At 60.1% G+C, this 20467-nt stretch overlaps 1 protein-coding gene across 2 annotated transcripts in view; it reads right to left on the bottom strand.

The window, feature by feature from the left end:
* uxt (ubiquitously-expressed, prefoldin-like chaperone) overlaps positions 1–20467 on the bottom strand; it is a 47587-nt gene that overhangs the window by 21253 nt on the left and 5867 nt on the right. For both annotated transcript variants that reach the window (XM_072487835.1, XM_072487836.1), the window contains exons 2-3: positions 18496–18577; positions 4983–5050 (exon numbers count right to left, since the gene is read on the bottom strand). In XM_072487835.1, the coding sequence (XP_072343936.1) occupies positions 4983–5050; positions 18496–18577 (150 nt within the window). The remainder of the gene's footprint in view (positions 1–4982; positions 5051–18495; positions 18578–20467) is intronic.

A 20467-nucleotide genomic window follows, 5' to 3' on the forward strand; every position in this document is an offset into this window, starting at 1 on the left:
AGTGGGACTGGGTGTTGGGGGAGAGTGGGACTGGGTGTTGGGGGGAGTGGGACTGGGTGTTGGGGGAGAGTGGGACTGGGTGTCGGGGGGGAAGAGTGGGACTGGGTGTTGGGGGGAGAGTGGGACTAGGTGTCAGGGGGGAAGAGTGGGACTGGGTGTCAGGGGAGAGTGGGACTGGGTGTCGGGGGAGAGTGGGACTGGGTGTCGGGGAGAGTGGGACTGGATGTCGGGGGAGAGTGGGACTGGGTGTCGGGGAGAGTGGGACTGGGTGTCGGGGGAGAGTGGGACTGGGTGTAGGGGGAGAGTGGGACTGGGTGTCGGGGGAGAGTGGGACTGGGTGTCGGGGAGAGTGGGACTGGGTGTCGGGGGAGAGTGGGGCTGGGTGTCGGGGGAGAGTGGGGATGGGTGTTGGGAGAAGAGTGGGACTGTGTGTCGGGGGGAGAGTGGGACTGGGTGTCGGGCGGGAGAGTGGGACTGGGTGTCGGGTGGGGGATAGTGGGTCTGGGTGTCGGGGGGGGGGGGGGGAGAGTGGGACTGGATGTTGGGGGAAAGTGGGACTGGGTGTCGGGGGAGTGTGGGACTGGGTGTCAGGGGGGAGAGTGGGGCTGGGTGTTGGTGGATTGGGACTGGGTGTTGGGAGAGAGTGGGGCTGGGTATCGGGGGAGAGTGGGACTGGGTGTCGGGGGAGAGTGGGACTGGGTGTTGGGGGATTGGGACTGGGTGTTGGGGGATTGGGACTGGGTGTCGGGGGGAGAGTGGGACTGGGTGTTGGGGGATTGGGACTGGGTGTCGGGGGGAGAGTGGGACTGGGTGTCGGGGGAGAGAGGGACTGGGTGTCGGGGGGAGAGAGGGACTGGGTGTCGGGGGGAGAGTGGGACTGGGTGTCGGGGGACAGTGGGACTGGGTGTTGGGAGAGAGTGGGACTGGGTGTTGGGGAGAGAGTGGTAGTGGGTGTCGGGGGAGAGTGGGACTGGGTGTCGGGGGAGAGTGGGGCTGGGTGTCGGGGGAGAGTGGGACTGGGTGTCGGGGGAGAGTGGGACTGGGAGTCGGGGGAGAGTGGGATTGGGTGTCGGGGGAGAGTGTGACAGGGTGTCGGAGAGAGTGGGACTGGGTGTCAGGGGGAGAGTGGGACTGGGTGTCGGGGGAGAGTGGGACTGGGTGTCGGGGAGAGTGGGACTGGGTGTCGGGGGGGAAGAGTGGGACTGGGTGTTGGGGGGAGAGTGGGACTAGGTGTCGGGGGGGAAGAGTGGGGCTGGGTGTCGGGGGAGAGTGGGACTGGGTGTCGGGGGGAGAGTGGGACTGGGTCTTCGGGGGAAAGTGGGACTGGGAGTCGGGGGGAGAGTGGGGATGGGTGTCGGGGGGAGAGTGGGGCTGGGTGTCGGGGGAGAGTGGGACTGGGTGTTGGGGGGAGAGTGGGACTGGGTGTTGGGGGGAGAGTGTGACTGGGTGTCGGATGAGAGTGGGACGGTGTGTCGGAGGGGAAGAGTGGGACTGGGTGTCGGGGGAGAGTGAGACTGGGTGTCGGGGGAGAGTGGGACTGGGTGTCGGGGGAGAGTGGGACTGGGTGTAGGGGGAGAGTGGGGCTGGGTGTCGGGGGAGAGTGGGACTGGGTGTCGGGGGAGAGCGGGACTGGGTGTCGGGGAGAGTGGGACTGGGTGTCAGGGGAGAGTGGGTCTGGGTGTCGGGGGAGAGTGGGGATGGGTGTTGGGGGGAGAGTGGGTCTGGGTGTCAGGGGGAGAGTGGGACTGGGTGTCGGGGGAGAGTGGGACTGGGTGTCGGGGGGGAAGAGTGGGACTGGGTGTTGGGGTGAAAGTGGGACTAGGTGTCGGGGGGGAAGAGTGGGACAGGGTGTCGGGGGAGAGTGGGACTGGGTGTCGGGGAGAGTGAGGCTGGATTTCGGGGGAGAGTGGGACTGGGTGTCGGGGGAGAGTGGGACTGAGTGTCGGGGGGGAGAGTGGGATTGGGTGTCGGCGCGATAGTGGGACTGGTTATCGGCTGGAGAGTGGGACTGGGTGTCGGGGGAGAGTCGGACTGGTTGTCGGGTGGAGAGTGGGACTGGGTGTCGGGGGAGAGTCGGACTGGGTGTCGGGGGAGAGAGGGACCGGGTGTCGGGGGGAGAGTGGGACTGGGTGTTGGGGGGAGAGTGGGGCTGGGTGTCGGGGGAGAGTGGGACTGGGTGTCGGGGGGAGAGTGGGGCTGGGTGTTGGGGGATTGGGACTGGGTGTTGGGGGATTGGGACTGGGTGTCGGGGGGAGAGTGGGACTGGGTGTCGGGGCAGAGTGGGACTGGGTGTCGGGGGCAGAGTGGGGCTGGGTGTCGGGGGAGAGTGGGGCTGGGTGTCGGGGGATTGGGACTTGGTGTTGGGAGAGAGTGGGGCTGGGTATCGGGGGAGAGTGGGACTGGGTGTCGGGAGGAGAGTGGGACTGGGTGTTGGGGGATTGGGACTGGGTGTTGGGGGATTGGGACTGGGTGTCGGGGGGAGAGTGGGACTGGGTGTCGGGGGAGAGACGGACTGGATGTCGGGGGGAGAGTGGGACTGGGTGTCGGGGGAGAGTGGGACTGGGTGTTGGGAGAGAGTGGGACTGGGTGTTGGGACGAGAGTGGGACTGGGTGTCGGGGAGAGTGGGACTGGGCGTTGGGGAGAGAGTGGGACTGGGTGTCGGGTGAGAGTGGTAGTGGGTGTCGGGGGAGAGTGGGACTGGGTGTCGGGTGAGAGTGGGACTGGGTGTCGGGGGGAGAGTGGGGCTGGGTGTCGGGGGAGAGTGGGACTGGGTGTCGGGGGGAGAGTGGGGCTGGGTGTCGGGGGAAAGTGGGACTGGGTGTCAGGGGGAGAGTGGGGCTGGGTGTCGGGGGAAAGTGGGACTGGGTGTCGGGGGGAGAGTGGGGCTGGGTGTCGGGTGAGAGTGGGACTGGGTGTCGGGGGGAGAGTGGGGCTGGGTGTCGGGGGAAAGTGGGACTGGGTGTCGGGGAGAGTGGGATTGGTGTCGGGGGAGAGTGGGACAGGGTGTCGGGGGAGAGTGGGACTGGGTGTCAGGGGGAGAGTGGGACTGGGTGTCGGGGGAGAGTGGGACTGGGTGTCGGGGGGGAAGAGTGGGACTGGGTGTTGGGGGAGAGTGGGACTGGGTGCCGGGGGGGGAAGAGTGGGACTGGGTGTCGGGGGAGAGTGGGACTGGGTGTCGGGGGGAGAGTGGGACTGGGTCTTCGGGGGAGAGTGGGACTGGGAGTCGGGGGGAGAGTGGGGGTGGGTGTCGGGGGGAGAGTGGGGCTGGGTGTCGGGGGAGAGTGGGACTGGGTGTTGGGGGAGAGTGGGACTGGGTGTTGGGTGGAGAGTGGGACTGGGTGTTGGGGGGAGAGTGGGACTGGGTGTTGGGGGAGAGTGGGACTGGGTGTTGGGGGAGAGTGGGACTGGGTGTTGGGTGGAGAGTGGGACTGGGTGTTGGGGGGAGAGTGGGACTGGGTGTCGGATGAGAGTGGGACTGGGTGTCGGGGGGAGAGTGAGACTGGGTGTTGGGGGAGAGTGGGACTGGGTGTCGGGGGAGAGTGGGACTGGGTGTCGGGGGGAGAGTGGGACTGGGTCTTCGGGGGAGAGATGGACTGGGTGTCAGGGGGAGAGTGGGACTGGGTGTTGGGGGGAGTGTGGGGCTGGGTGTCGGGGGAGAGTGGGACTGGGTGTCAGGGGAGAGTGGGTCTGGGTGTCGGGGGAGAGTGGGGATGGGTGTTGCGGGGAGAGTGGGTCTGGGTGTCAGGGGGAGAGTGGGACTGGGTGTCGGGGGAGAGTGGGACTGGGTGTCGGGGGAGAGTGGGACTGGGTGTCGGGGGAGAGTGGGACTGGGTGTCGGGGGAGAGTGGGACTGGGTGTCGGGGGAGAGTGGGACTGGGTGTGGGGGGAGAGTGGGACTGGGTGTCGGGGGAGAGTGGGACTGGGTGTCGGGGGGAGAGGGGGAGTGGGTGATGGGGGAGAGTGGGACTGGGTGTCGGTGGAGAGTGGGGCTGGGTGTCGGGGGAGAGTGGGACTGGGTGTCGGGGCAGAGTGGGACTGGGTGTCGGGGGAGAGTGGGACTGGGTGTCGGGGGAGAGTGGGACTGGGTGTCGGGGGGAGATTGGGACTGGGTGTCGGGGGGGAAGAGTGGGACTGGGTGTCGGGGGAGAGTGGGACTGGGTGTCGGGGGGAGAGGGGGAGTGGGTGTTGGGGGAGAGTGGGACTGGGTGTCGGGGGAGAGTGGGGCTGGGTGTCGGGGGAGAGTGGGACTGGGTGTCGGGGCAGAGTGGGACTGGGTGTCGGGGGAGAGTGGGACTGGGTGTCGGGGGAGAGTGGGACTGGGTGTCGGGGGAGAGTGGGACTGGGTGTCGGGGGGAGAGTGGGACTGGGTGTCGGGGGAGAGTGGGACTGGGTGTCGGGGGGAGATTGGGACTGGGTGTCGGGGGAGAGGGGGACTGGGTGTCGGGGGAGAGTGGGACTGGGTGTCGGGGGAGAGTGGGACTGGGTGTTGGGGAGAGTGGGACTGGGTGTTGGGGCAGAGTGGGACTGGGTGTCGGGGGATTGGGTCTGGGTGTCGGGGGAGTGTGGGACTGGGTTTCGGGGGGAGAGGGGGAGTGGGTGATGGGGGAGAGGGGGACTGGGTTTCGGGGGAGAGGGGGACTGGGTGTTGGGGGAGAGTGGGACTGGGTGTAGGGGGAGAAGAGTGGGACTGGGTGTCGGTGGAGAGTGGGACTGGGTGTTGGGGCAGAGTGGGACTGGGTTTCGGGGGGAGAGGGGGAGTGGGTGATGGGGGAGAGGGGGACTGGGTTTCGGGGGGAGAGGGGGACTGGGTGTTGGGGGAGAGTGGGACTGGGTGTAGGGGGAGAAGAGTGGGACTGGGTGTCGGTGGAGAGTGGGACTGGGTGTTGGGGCAGAGTGGGACTGGGTTTCGGGGGGAGAGGGGGAGTGGGTGATGGGGGAGAGGGGGACTGGGTGTCGGGGGGAGATTGGGATAGATACTCACACTTTGGCCTGTACATAGAAATTACAACCCAGATCAACGTCCATCTTCAGCTCTTTGCTCTCCGACTCCTGCAAAACACAAGACATTTCTCCAGAGTCTCTCGTCACTGCCTCAGCACTTCCCAAATCCCAGCACAGCAAGATCCCACAGGCACCAGTGTGGTAATGACCCCAATCATCTGCTGGTTCAATAAATCTTGGCCACAGGGCAGAGGAGATGCCCACTCCCCACCATCCCTTCCAATAGCGGACGAGGGAATTTATAAACCACCCAGAGAGCAGACACAGGCTCACGTTAACTCCCGTCACCCAGTAAGCAGCACCTCTGACAGTGCGGCACTCCCTCAGAACTGACTCTCTGACAGTGCGGCACTCCCTCAGTACTGACCCTCTGACAGTGCGGCCCTCCCTCAGTACTGACCCTCTGACAGTGCGGCACTCCCTCAGAACTGACTCTCTGACAGTGCGGCACTCCCTCAGTACTGACCCTCTGACAGGGCGGCGCTCCCTCAGTACTGACCCTCTGACAGTGCGGCACTCCCTCAGTACTGACCCTCTGACAGTGCAGCACTCCCTCAGTGCTGACCCTCTGACCTTGCGGCACTCCCTCAGTACTGACCCTCTGACAGTGCGGCACTGCCTCAGTACTGACCCTCTGACAGTGCGGCACTCCCTCAGCACTGACCCTCTGACAGTGCGGCACTCCCTCAGTACTGACCCTCTGACAGTGCAGCGCTCCCTCAGTACTGACACTCTGACAGTGCGGCACTCCCTCAGCACTGACCCTCTGACAGTGCGGCACTCCCTCAGTACTGACCCTCTGACAGTGCAGCGCTCCCTCAGTACTGACCCTCTGACAGTGCGGCACTCCCTCAGTACTGAACCTCTGACAGTGCGGCACTCCCTCAGTACTGACCCTCTGACAGTGCGGCACTCCCTCAGTACTGACCCTCTGACAGTGCGGCGCTCCCTCAGTACTGACCCTCTGACAGTGCGGCACTCCCTCAGAACTGACCCTCTGACAGTGCAGCACTCCCTCAGTACTGACCCTCTGACAGTGCGGCACTCCCTCAGTACTGACCCTCTGACAGTGCGGCGCTCCCTCAATACTGACCCTCTGACAGTGCGGCACTCCCTCAGTACTGACCCTCTGACAGTGCGGTGCTCCCTCAGTACTGACCCTCTGACAGTGCGGCACTCCCTCAGTACTGACCCTCTGACAGTGCGGCACTCCCTCAGTACTGACCCTCTGACAGTGCGGCGCTCCCTCAGAACTGACCCTCTGACAGTGCAGCACTCCCTCAGTACTGACCCTCTGACAGTGCGGCGCTCCCTCAGTACTGACCCTCTGACAGTGCGGCACTCCCTCAGTTCTGACTCTCTGACAGTGCGGCACTCTCTCATTACTGGCCCTTCGACAGTGCAGCACTCCCTCAGTTCTGACTCTCTGACAGTGCTGCACTCCCTCAGTACTGACCCTCTGACAGTACGGCACTCCCTCAGTACTGACCCTCTGACAGTGCAGCACTCCCTCGGTACTGACCCTCTGACAACGCGGCACGCCCTCAGTACTGACCCTCTGACAGTGCGGCACACCCTCAGTACTGACACTCTGACAGTACGGCACTCCCTCAGTACTGACCCTCTGACAGTGCAGCACTCCCTCAGTACTGACCCTCTGACAACGCGGCACTCCCTCAGTACTGACCCTCTGACAGTGCAGCGCTCCCTCAGTATTGACGCTCTGACAGTGCAGCACTCCCTCAGTACTGACCCTCTGACAGTGCGGCACTCCCTCAGTACGGACCCTCTGACAGTGCGGCACTCCCTCAGTGCTGACCATCTGACAGCGCGGCTCTCCCTCAGTACTAGATTGTAGTTTAGTCGGGCAGTATGGTCGGCACGGGCTTGGAGGGCCGAAGGGCCTGTTCCTGTGCTGTACGTTTCTTTGTTCTTTGTTCTTTGACCCTCTGCCAGTGCAGCACTCCCTCAGTACTGACCCTCTGACAGTGCGGTACTCCCTCAGTACTGACCCTCTGACAGTGCAGCACTCCCTCAGTACTGACCCTCTGACAGTGCGGCACTCCCTCAGTGCTGACCCTCTGACCTTGCGGCACTCCCTCAGTACTGACCCTCTGACAGTGCGGCACTGCCTCAGTACTGACCCTCTGACAGTGCGGCACTCCCTCAGCACTGACCCTCTGACAGTGCGGCACTCCCTCAGTACTGACCCTCTGACAGTGCAGCGCTCCCTCAGTACTGACACTCTGACAGTGCGGCACTCCCTCAGCACTGACCCTCTGACAGTGCGGCACTCCCTCAGTACTGACCCTCTGACAGTGCAGCGCTCCCTCAGTACTGAACCTCTGACAGTGCAGCACTCCCTCAGTACTGACCCTCTGACAGTGTGGCACTCCCTCAGTACTGACCCTCTGACAGTGCAGCACTCCCTCAGTACTGACCCTCTGACAGTGCGGCACTCCCTCAGTACTGACCCTCTGACAGTGCAGCGCTCCCTCAGTACTGGCCCTCTGACAGTGCGGCACTCCCTCAGAACTGACTCTCTGACAGTGCAGCACTCCCTCAGTACTGACCCTCTGACAGTGCAGCACTCCCTCAGTACTGACCCTCTGACAGTGCGGCACTCCCTCAGTACTGACCCTCTGACAGTGCAGCACTCCCTCAGTACTGACCCTCTGACAGTGCGGAACTCCCTCAGCACTGACCCTCTGACAGTGCGGCACTCCCTCAGTACTGACCCTCTGACAGTGCAGCACTCCCTCAGTACTGACCCTCTGACAGTGCGGCACTCCCTCAGTACTGACCCTCTGACAGTGCGGCACTCCCTCAGTACTGACCCTCTGACAGTGCAGCACTCCCTCAGTACTGACCCTCTGACAGTGCAGCACTCCCTCAGCACTGACCCTCTGACAGTGCGGCGCTCCCTCAGTACTGACTCTCCGACAGTGCGGCACTCCCTCAGTACTGACCCTCTGACAGTGCGGCGCTCCCTCAGTACTGACCCTCTGACAGTGCGGCGCTCCCTCAGTACTGACCCTCTGACAGTGCGGCACTCCCTCAGAACTGACCCTCTGACAGTGCGTCACTCCCTCAGTACTGACCCTCTGACAGTGCGGCGCTCCCTCAGTACTGACCCTCTGACAGTGCGGCACTCCCTCAGTACTGACCCTCTGACAGTGCGGCACTCCCTCAGTACTGACCCTCTGACAGTGCGGCGCTCCCTCAGTACTGACCCTCTGACAGTGCGGCACTCCCTCAGAACTGACCCTCTGACAGTGCAGCACTCCCTCAGTACTGACCCTCTGACAGTGCGGCACTCCCTCAGTACTGACCCTCTGACAGTGCGGCGCTCCCTCAGTACTGACCCTCTGACAGTGCGGCACTCCCTCAGTACTGATCCTCTGACAGTGCGGTGCTCCCTCAGTACTGACCCTCTGACAGTGCGGCACTCCCTCAGTACTGACCCTCTGACAGTGCGGCGCTCCCTCAGTACTGGCCCTCTGACAGTGCGGCACTCCCTCAGAACTGACTCTCTGACAGTGCAGCACTCCCTCAGTACTGACCCTCTGACAGTGCAGCACTCCCTCAGTACTGACCCTCTGACAGTGCGGCACTCCCTCAGTACTGACCCTCTGACAGTGCAGCACTCCCTCAGTACTGACCCTCTGACAGTGCGGCACTCCCTCAGCACTGACCCTCTGACAGTGCGGCACTCCCTCAGTACTGACCCTCTGACAGTGCAGCACTCCCTCAGTACTGACCCTCTGACAGTGCGGCACTCCCTCAGTACTGACCCTCTGACAGTGCGGCACTCCCTCAGTACTGACCCTCTGACAGTGCAGCACTCCCTCAGTACTGACCCTCTGACAGTGCAGCACTCCCTCAGCACTGACCCTCTGACAGTGCGGCGCTCCCTCAGTACTGACTCTCCGACAGTGCGGCACTCCCTCAGTACTGACCCTCTGACAGTGCGGCGCTCCCTCAGAACTGACCCTCTGACAGTGCGGTGCTCCCTCAGTACTGACCCTCTGACAGTGCGGCGCTCCCTCAGTACTGACCCTCTGACAGTGCGGCACTCCCTCAGAACTGACCCTCTGACAGTGCGTCACTCCCTCAGTACTGACCCTCTGACAGTGCGGCGCTCCCTCTGTACTGACCCTCTGACAGTGCGGCACTCCCTCAGTACTGACCCTCTGACAGTGCGGCACTCCCTCAGTACTGACCCTCTGACAGTGCGGCGCTCCCTCAGTACTGACCCTCTGACAGTGCGGCACTCCCTCAGAACTGACCCTCTGACAGTGCAGCACTCCCTCAGTACTGACCCTCTGACAGTGCGGCACTCCCTCAGTACTGACCCTCTGACAGTGCGGCGCTCCCTCAGTACTGACCCTCTGACAGTGCGGCACTCCCTCAGTACTGATCCTCTGACAGTGCGGTGCTCCCTCAGTACTGACCCTCTGACAGTGCGGCACTCCCTCAGTACTGACCCTCTGACAGTGCGGCACTCCCTCAGTACTGACCCTCTGACAGTGCGGCGCTCCCTCAGAACTGACCCTCTGACAGTGCAGCACTCCCTCAGTACTGACCCTCTGACAGTGCGGCGCTCCCTCAGTACTGACCCTCTGACAGTGCGGCACTCCCTCAGTTCTGACTCTCTGACAGTGCGGCACTCTCTCATTACTGGCCCTTCGACAGTGCAGCACTCCCTCAGTTCTGACTCTCTGACAGTGCTGCACTCCCTCAGTACTGACCCTCTGACAGTACGGCACTCCCTCAGTACTGACCCTCTGACAGTGCAGCACTCCCTCGGTACTGACCCTCTGACAACGCGGCACGCCCTCAGTACTGACCCTCTGACAGTGCGGCACACCCTCAGTACTGACCCTCTGACAGTACGGCACTCCCTCAGTACTGACCCTCTGACAGTGCAGCACTCCCTCAGTACTGACCCTCTGACAACGCGGCACTCCCTCAGTACTGACCCTCTGACAGTGCAGCGCTCCCTCAGTATTGACGCTCTGACAGTGCAGCACTCCCTCAGTACTGACCCTCTGACAGTGCGGCACTCCCTCAGTACGGACCCTCTGACAGTGCGGCACTCCCTCAGTGCTGACCCTCTGACAGCGCGGCTCTCCCTCAGTACTAGATTGTAGTATAGTCGGGCAGTATGGTCGGCACGGGCTTGGAGGGCCGAAGGGCCTGTTCCTGTGCTGTACGTTTCTTTGTTCTTTGTTCTTTGACCCTCTGCCAGTGCAGCACTCCCTCAGTACTGACCCTCTGACAGTGCGGTACTCCCTCAGTACTGACCCTCTCACAGTGCAGCACTCCCTCAGTACTGACCCTCTGACAGTGTGGCGCTCCCTCAGTACTGACCCTCTGACAGTGCGGCACTCCCTCAGTACTGACCCTCTGACAGTGCGGCACTCCCTCAGTACTGACCCTCTGACAGTGCAGCGCTCCCTCAGTACTGGCCCTCTGACAGTGAAGCACTCCCTCAGTACTGACCCTCTGACAGTGCGACGCTCCCTCAGCACTGACCATCTGACAGTGCGGTGCTACCTCAGTACTGACCCTCTGACAGTGCAGTGCTCCCTCAGTACTGACCCTCTGACAGTGCGGCACTCCCTCAGTACTGACCCTCTGACAGTGCGGCACTCCCTCAGTACTGACCCTCTGACAGTGCGGCGCTCACTCAGTACTGACCCTCTGACAGTGCAGCACACCCTCAATATTGACCCTCTGACAGTGCAGCACTCCCTCAGTACTGACCCTCTGACAGTGCGGCGCTCCCTCAGTACTGACCCACTGACAGTGCGGCACTCCCTCAGCACTGACCCTCTGACAGTGCGGCGCTCTCTCAGTACTGACCCTCTGACAGTGCGGCGCTCTCTCAGTACTGACCCTCTAACAGTGCAGCGCTCCCTCAGTACTGACCCTCTGACAGTGAGGCACTCCCTCAGTGCTGACCCTCTGACAGTGCAGCACACCCTCAGTACTGACCCTCTGACAGTGCGGCACTCCCTCAGTACTGACCGTCTGACAGTGCGGCACTCCCTCAGTACGGACTCTCTGACAGTGCAGCACTCCCTCAGTACTGACCCTGTGACAGTGCGGCACTCCCTCGTTACTGACCCTCTGACAGTGCGGCGCTCCCTCAGCACTGACCCTCTGACAGTGTGGCACTCCCTCAGTACTGACCCTCTGACAGTGCGGTGCTCCCTCAGCACTGACCCTCCGACAGTGCAGCACTCCCTCAGTCCTGACCCTCTGACAGTGCGGCGCTCCCTCAGTACTGACCCTCTGACAGTGTGGTGCTCCCTCAGCACTGACCCTCTGACAGTGTGGCACTCCCTCTGTCCTGACCCTCTGACTGTGCGGTGCTCCCTCAGCACTGACCCTCCGACAGTGTGGTGTTCATTCAGCACTGACCCTCTGACAGTGCGGCACTCCCTCAGTACTGACCCTCTGACAGTGCGGTGCTCCCTCAGTACTGACCCTCTGACAGTGCGGCACTCACTCAGTAGTGACCCTCTGACAGTGCGGCGCTCACACAGTACTGACCCTCTGACAGTGCGGCACTCCCTCAGTAATGACCCTCTGACAGTGCAGCGATCCCTCAGTACTGACCCACTGACAGTGCAGCACTCCGTCAGTATTGACCCTCTGACAGTGCGGCACTCCCTCAGTACTGACCCTCTGACAGTGCTGCGCTCCCTCAGTACTGACCCTGTGACAGGGCGGTGCTCACTCAGCACTGACCCTCCGACAGTGCGGTGCTCCCTCAGTACTGACCCTCTGACAGTGCTGCACTCACTCAGTAGTGACCCTCTGACAGTGCGGCGCTCACACAGTACTGACCCTCTGACAGTGCGGCACTCCCTCAGTAATGACCCTCTGACAGTGCAGCACTCCCTCAGTATTGACCCTCTGACAGTGCGGCACTCCCTCAGTACTGACCCTCTGACAGTGCTGCGCTCCCTCAGTACTGACCCTGTGACAGTGCGGCACTCCTTCAATACCGACTCTCTGACAGTGCGGCACTCCCTCAGTACTGACCCTCTGACAGTGCGGCGCTTCCTCAGCACTGACCCTCTGACAGTGCGGCGCTCCCTCAGTACTGACCGTCTAACAGTGCAGCACTCCCTCAGCACTGACCCTCTGACAGTGCAGCGCTCCCTCAGTACTGACCCCCTGACACTGCGGCACTCCCTCAGTACTGACCCTCTGACAGTGCAGCACTCCCTCAGTACTGACCCTCTGACAGTGCGGCGCTCCCTCAGTACAAACCGTCTAACAGTGCAGCACTCCCTCAGCACTGACCCTCTGACAGTGCAGCGCTCCCTCAGTACTGACCCTGACAGTGCGGTGCTCCTTCAGTACTGACCCTCTGACAGTGCAGCACTCCCTCAGTGCTGACCCTGATAGTGCGGCACTCCCTTAGTACTGACCCTCTGACAGTGCAGCGCTCCCTCAGTACTGACCCTCTGACAGTGCGGCACTCCCTCAGTACTGACCCTCTGACAGTGCGGTGCTCCCTCAGTACTGACCCTCTGACAGTGCGGCACTCCCTCAGTACTGACCCTCTGACAGTGCAGCACTCCCTCAGTACTGACCCTCTGACAGTGCAGCACTCCCTCAGTACTGACCCTCTGACAGTGCAGCACTCCCTCAGTACTGACCCTCTGACAGTGCAGCACTCCCTCAATACTGACCCTCTGACCGTGCGGCACTCCCTCAGCACTGACCCTCTGACAGTACAGCACTCCCTCAGTACTGACCCTCTGACAGTGCGACGCTCCCTCAGTACTGACCCACTGACTGTGCGGCACTCCTTCAGTACCGACTCTCTGACTGTGCAGCACTCCCTCAGTACTGACCCTCCGACAGTGTGGCACTCCCTCAGCACTGACCCTCTGACAGTGCAGTGCTACCTCAGTACTGACCCTCTGACAGTGTGGCACTCCCTCAGTACTGACCCTCTGACAGTGCGGTGCTCACTCAGCACTGACCCTCTAACAAGTGTGGCACTCCCTCAGTACTGACCCTCTGACAGTGCGGTGCTCCCTCAGCACTGACCCTCCGACAGTGTGGTGCTCCCTCAGCACTGACCCGTTGACAGTGTGGCACTCCCTCAGTACTGACCCTCTGACAGTGTGGCACTCCCTCAGTACTTACCCTCCGACAGTGCGGCGCTCCCTCAGCACTGACCCTCTGACAGTGCGGCGCTCCCTCAGCACTGACCCTCTGACAGTGTGGCACTCCCTCAGCACTGACCCTCTGACAGTGCGGTGCTACCTCAGTACTGACCCTCTGACAGTATGGCACTCCCTCAGTACTGACCCTCTGACAGTGCGGTGCTCACTCAGCACTGACCCTCTAACAAGTGTGGCACTCCCTCAGTACTGACCCTCTGACAATGTGGTGCTCCCTCAGCACTGACCCTTTGACGGTGTGGCACTCCCTCAGTACTGACCCTCTGACAGTGTGGCACTCCCTCAGTACTGACCCTCTGACAGTGTGGCACTCCCTCAGTACTGACCCTCTGACAGTGCAGCGCTCCCTCAGTACTGACCCTCTGACAGTGCGGCGCTCACTCAGTACTGAACCTCTGACAGTGCAGCGCTCCCTCAGTACTGACCCTCTGACAGTGCGGCGCTCACTCAGTACTGAACCTCTGACAGTGCGGCACTCCCTCAGTACTGACCCTGTGACCGTGCGGCACTCCCTCAGGACTGACCCTCTGACAGTGCAGCACTCCCTCAATATTGACGCTCTGACAGTGCGGCACTCCCTCAGTACTGACCCTCTGACAGTGCGGCACTCCCTCAGTACTGACCCTCTGACAGTGCGGTGCTCCCTCAGCACTGACCCTCCGACAGTGTGGTGCTCCCTCAGCACTGACCCTTTGACGGTGTGGCACTCCCTCAGTACTGACCCTCTGACAGTGTGGCACTCCCTCAGTACTGACCCTCTGACAGTGCGGCACTCACTCAGTACTGACCCTCTGACAGTGTGGCACTCCCTCAGTACTGACCCTCTGACAGTGTGGCACTCCCTCAGTACTGACCCTCTGACAGTGCAGCGCTCCCTCAGCACTGACCCTCTGACAGTGCGGTGCTACCTCAGTACTGACCCTCTGACAGTGCGGTGCTCCCTCAGTACTGACCCTCCGACAGTGCGGCACTCCCTCAGTACTGACCCTCTGACAGTGCGGCGCTCACTCAGTACTGACCCTCTGACAGTGCGGCACTCCCTCAGTAATGACCCTCTGACAGTGCAGCACTCCCTCAGTATTGACCCTCTGACAGTGCGGCACTCCCTAAGTACTGACCCTCTGACAGTGCTGCGCTCCCTCAGTACTGACCCTGTGACAGTGCGGCACTCCTTCAATACCGACTCTCTGACAGTGCAGCACTCCCTCAGTACTGACCCTCTGACAGTGCGGCGCTTCCTCAGCACTGACCCTCTGACAGTGCGGCGCTCCCTCAGTACTGACCGTCTAACAGTGCAGCACTCCCTCAGTACAGGCCCTCTGACAGTGCAGCGCTCCCTCAGCACTGACCCTCTGACAGTGCAGCGCTCCCTCAGTACTGGCCCTCTTGACAGTGCAGCGCTCCCTCAGTACTGACCCTGACAGTGCGGTGCTCCTTCAGTACTGACCCTCTGACAGTGCAGCACTCCCTCAGTGCTGACCCTGATGGTGCGGCACTCCCTTAGTACTGACCCTCTGACAGTGCAGGGCTCCCAGTACTGACCCTCTGACAGTGCGGCACTCCCTCAGTACTGACCCTCTGACAGTGAGGTGCTACCTCAGTACTGACCCTCTGACAGTGCGGTGCTCCCTCAGTACTGACCCTCTGACAGTGCGGCACTCCCTCAGTACTGACCCTCTGACAGTGCAGCACTCCCTCAGTACTGACCCTCTGACAGTGCAGCACTCCCTCAGTACTGACCGTCTGACAGTGCAGCACTCCCTCAGTACTGACCCTCTGACAGTGCAGCACTCCCTCAATACTGACCCTCTGACCGTGCGGCACTCCCTCAGCACTGACCCTCTGACAGTACAGCACTCCCTCAGTACTGACCCTCTGACCGTGCGGCACTCCCGCAGTACTGACCCTCTGACAGTGCAGCACTCCCTCAGTACTGACCCTCTGACCGTGCGGCACTCCCTCAGCACTTACCCTCTGACAGTACAGCACTCCCTCAGTACTGACCCTCCGACAGTATGGCGCTCCCTCAGCACTGACCCGCTGACAGTGTGGCACTCCCTCAGCACTGACCCTCTGACAGTGCGGTGCTACCTCAGTACTGACCCTCTGACAGTGTGGCACTCCCTCAGTACTGACCCTCTGACAGTGCGGTGCTCACTCAGCACTGACCCTCTAACAAGTGTGGCACTCCCTCAGTACTGACCCTCTGACAGTGCTGTGCTCCCTCAGCACTGACCCTCCGACAGTGTGGTGCTCCCTCAGCACTGACCCTTTGACAGTGTGGCACTCCCTCAGTACTGACCCTCTGACAGTGTGGCACTCCCTCAGTACTGACTCTGACAGTGCGGCACTCACTCAGTACTGACACTCTGACAGTGTGGCACTCCCTCAGTACTGACCCTCTGACAGTGTGGCACTCCCTCAGTACTGACACTCTGACAGTGCAGCGCTCCCTCAGCACTGACCCTCTGACAGTGCGGTGCTACCTCAGTACTGATCCTCTGACAGTGCGGTGCTCCCTCAGTACTGACCCTCTGACAGGGCGGCACTCCCTCAGTACTGACCCTCTGACAGTGCGGCGCTCACTCAGTACTGAACCTCTGACAGTGCGGCACTCCCTCAGTACTGACCCTCTGACAGTGCAGCACTCCCTCAGTACTGACCCTCTGACCGTGCGGCACTCCCTCAGTACTGACCCTCTGACTGTGCAGCACTCCCTCAGTACTGACCCTCCGACAGTGTGGCACTCCCTTCAGCACTGACCCTCTGACAGTGCGGTGCTACCTCAGTACTGACCCTCTGACAGTGTGGCACTCCCTCAGTACTGACCCTCTGACAGTGCGGTGCTCACTCAGCACTGACCCTCTAACAAGTGTGGCACTCCCTCAGTACTTACCCTCTGACAGTGCGGTGCTCCCTCAGCACTGACCCTCCGACAGTGTGGTGCTCCCTCAGCACTGACCCGTTGACAGTGTGGCACTCCCTCAGTACTGACCCTCTGACAGTGTGGCACTCCCTCAGTACTGACCCTCTGACAGTGCAGCACTCCCTCAGTACTGACCCTCTGACAGTGCGGCGCTCCCTCAGTACTGACCCTCTGACAGTGCAGCACTCCCTCAGTACTGACCCTCTGACAGTGCGGCACTCACTCAGTACTGACCCTCTGACAGTGCGGCACTCCCTCAGTACTTACCCTCCGACAGTGCGGCGCTCCCTCAGCACTGACCCTCTGACAGTGCGGCGCTCCCTCAGCACTGACCCTCTGACAGTGTGGCACTCCCTCAGCACTGACCCTCTGACAGTGCGGTGCTACCTCAGTACTGACCCTCTGACAGTGTGGCACTCCCTCAGTACTGACCCTCTGACAGTGCGGTGCTCACTCAGCACTGACCCTCTAACAAGTGTGGCACTCCCTCAGTACTGACCCTCCGACAATGTGGTGCTCCCTCAGCACTGACCCTTTGACGGTGTGGCACTCCCTCAGTACTGACCCTCTGACAGTGTGGCACTCCCTCAGTACTGACCCTCTGACAGTGCGGCACTCACTCAGTACTGACCCTCTGACAGTGTGGCACTCCCTCAGTACTGACCCTCTGACAGTGTGGCACTCCCTCAGTACTGACCCTCTGACAGTGCAGCGCTCCCTCAGTACTGACAATCTGACAGTGCGGCGCTCACTCAGAACTGAACCTCTGACAGTGCGGCACTCCCTCAGTACTGACCCTCTGACAGTGCAGCACTCCCTCAGTACTGACCCTCTGACCGTGCGGCACTCCCTCAGTACTGACCCTCTGACAGTGCAGCGCTCCCTCAGGACTGACCCTCTGACAGTGCAGCACTCCCTCAATATTGACCCTCTGACAGTGCGGCACTCCCTCAGTACTGACCCTCTGACAGTGCGGCACTCCCATCAGTACTGACCCTCTGACAGTGCGGTGCTCCCTCAGCACTGACCCTCCGACAGTGTGGTGCTCCCTCAGCACTGACCCTTTGACGGTGTGGCACTCCTTCAGTACTGACCCTCTGACAGTGTGGCACTCCCTCAGTACTGACCCTCTGACAGTGCGGCGCTCACTCAGTACTGAACCTCTGACAGTGTGGCACTCCCTCAGTACTGACCCTCTGACAGTGCAGCACTCCCTCAGTACTGACCCTCTGACCGTGCGGCACTCCCTCAGTACTGACCCTCTGACTGTGCAGCGCTCCCTCAGTACTGACCCTCTGACAGTGCGGCACTCCTTCAGTACCGACTCTCTGACTGTGCAGCACTCCCTCAGTACTGACCCTCTGACAGTGCGGCGCTCCCTCAGCACTGACCCTCTGACAGTGCGGTGCTCTCTCAGTACTGACCCTCAAACAGTGCAGCACTCCCTCAGTACTGACCCTCTGACAGTGCAGCACTCCCTCAGTACGGACTCTCTGACAGTGCAGCACTCCCTCAGTACTGACCCTGTGACAGTGCGGCACTCCCTCGTTACTGACCCTCTGTCAGTGCGGCGCTCCCTCAGCACTGACCCTCTGACAGTGTGGCACTCCCTCAGTACTGACCCTCTGACAGTGAGGCACTCCCTCAGTACTGACCCTCTGACAGTGCGGTGCTCACTCAGCACTGACCCTCTGACAGTGTGGTACTCCCTCAGTACTGACCCTCTGACAGTGTGGTGCTCCCTCAGCACTGACCCTCTGACAGTGTGGCACTCCCTCAGTACTGACCCTCTGACAGTGTGGCACTCCCTCAGTACTGAACCTCTGACAGTGCGGCACTCCCTCTGTACTGACCCTCTGACAGTGCAGCACTCCCTCAGTACTGACCCTCTGACAGTGCAGCACTCCCTCAGCACTGACCCTCTGACAGTGTGGCACTCCCTCAGTACTGACCCTCTGACAGTGCAGCACTCCCTCAGCACTGACCCTCTGACAGTGTGACACTCCCTCAGTACTGACCCTCTGACAGTGCGGCACTCCCTCAGTACTGACACTCTGACAGTGCAGCACTCCCTCAGTACTGACCCTCTGACAGTGCAGCACTCCCTCAGTACTGACCCTCTGACAGTGCGGTGCTCCCTCAGCACTGACCCTCCGACAGTGTGGTGCTGAATTCCTGTATTGGTGCCTGGGTCTGTACATGAGAGTCGGGCACAGGGATGCGAGTGCAGAGGGAGGCCAGCACAAGTGAAGACATATCCCAAGCTCGAGGAGAGGAGACCTGACCTAGTGTGAGTAACCCATTTGGCCTGAACATTGACTGTCCCACCCGGATGAACAATTCCTGGCCTGTACCTGTAACCGCTCGATGACGTTCTTCAGCTGCAGATACTGTGCGATCTTCTCGAAGACTTCGTCGCGCTGTTGCAGAACTTTCCTGTGAGGGCAGAGACGAAAGGAGATAAAGGATTAGCTGGGCTCACCATTCATTCGGGACAGGCGAGCCTGGCAGAGATCGGAGCAATGGGGGTTTCTGGGGGTCACCATCACCAACAGTCTGTCCTGGTCCACTCACGTTGATGCAACAGTCAAGAAAGCCCAACAACGTCTCTACTTCCAACGGAAGCTAAAGAAATTTGGCATGTCTGCATCGACTCTCAGAAACTCCTACAGATGTGCGATAGGGAGCACCCTATCCGGCTGCATCACAGCTTGTAACCAATCACTGTATGTCGATGTACCATTTGTCAATGTTCTCTGTTGATTATTCTTGTGTCTGCTATGTACGTACTGTGTATGTTCCCTTGGCTGCAGAAAATATGCTTTTCACTGTACTTTGGTACGTGTGACAATAAATCAAATAACATAGAACATTACAGCGCAGTACAGGCCCTTCGGCCCTCGATGTTGCTCTGACCTGTGAAACCACTCTAAAGCCCATCTACACTGTTCCCTTATTGTTCATATGTCTATCCAATGACCATTCGAATGCCCGTAGTGTTGACAAGTCCACTACTGTTGCAGGCAGTGCATTCCACGCCCTTACTACTCTCTGAGTAAAGAACCTACCTCTGACATCTGTCCTATATCTATCTCCCCTCAATTTAAAGCTATGTCCCCTCGTGCTAGACATCACCATCCGAGGAAAGAGGCTCTCGCTGTCCACCCTATCCAATCCTCTGATCATCTTGTATGGCTCAATTAAGTCACCTCTTAACCTTCTTCTCTCTAACCAAAACAGCCTCAAGTCCCTCAGCTTTTCCTCATAAGATCTTCCCTCCAAACCAGGCAACATTCTGGTAAATCTCCTCTGCACCCTTTCCAATGCTTCCACATCCTTCCTATAATGCTGTGACCAGAATTGCACGCAATACTCCAAATGCGGCCGCACCAGAGTTTTGTACAGCTGCAACATGACCTCATGGCTCCTAAACTCAATCCCTCTACCAATAAAAGCTAACACCCCGTACGCCTTCTTAACAACCCTCTCAACCTGGGTGGCAACTTTCAGGGATCTGTGTACATAGACACCGAGATCTCTCTGCTCATCCACACTGCCAAGAATCTTACCATTAGCCCAGTACTCAGTCTTCCTGTTATTCCTTCCAAAATGAATCACCTCACACTTTTCTGCATTAAACTCCACTTGCCACCTCTCAGCCCAGCGCTGCAGCTTATCTATGTCCCTCTGTAACTTGTAACATCCTTCCGCACTGTCCACAACTCCACCGACTTTAGTGTCATCTGCACCCATCCTTCTACGCCCTCCTCCAGGTCATTTATAAAAATGACAAACAGCAGCGGCCCCAAAACAGATACTTTAATACACCACTAGTAACTGGACTCCAGTCTGAACATTTCCCATCAACCACCACTAGCTAACTTGTAACTCTCGAGCGCCCTAACTGAACCTTCATGTCTCAGCTTTACATAAGTCTCCTTCTTCCTCTTGACAAGTGTTTCGACTGCTTTTGTAAACCACGGTTCCCTCACTCGACCACTTCCTCCCTGCCTGACAGGTACATACTTATCAAGGACACGCAGTAGCTGTTCCTTGAACAAGCTCCACATTTCCATTGTGCCCATCCCCTGCAGTTTTCCTCTGCATCCGATGTATCATAAGTTTTGCCTCATCGCATCGTAATTGCCTTTCCCCCAGATATAACTTGCCCTGCGGTATATACCTATCCCTTTCCATCACTAAAGTAAACGTAATCGAATTGTGGTCACTATCAGCAAAGTGCTCACTTACCTCCAAATCTAACACCTGTCCTGGTTCATTACCCAGTACCAAATCCAATATGGCCTCGCCTCTCGTTGGCCTATC

This window comes from Scyliorhinus torazame, chromosome 22 (assembly GCF_047496885.1).
Source record: "Scyliorhinus torazame isolate Kashiwa2021f chromosome 22, sScyTor2.1, whole genome shotgun sequence".
Classification (NCBI taxonomy): domain Eukaryota; kingdom Metazoa; phylum Chordata; class Chondrichthyes; order Carcharhiniformes; family Scyliorhinidae; genus Scyliorhinus; species Scyliorhinus torazame.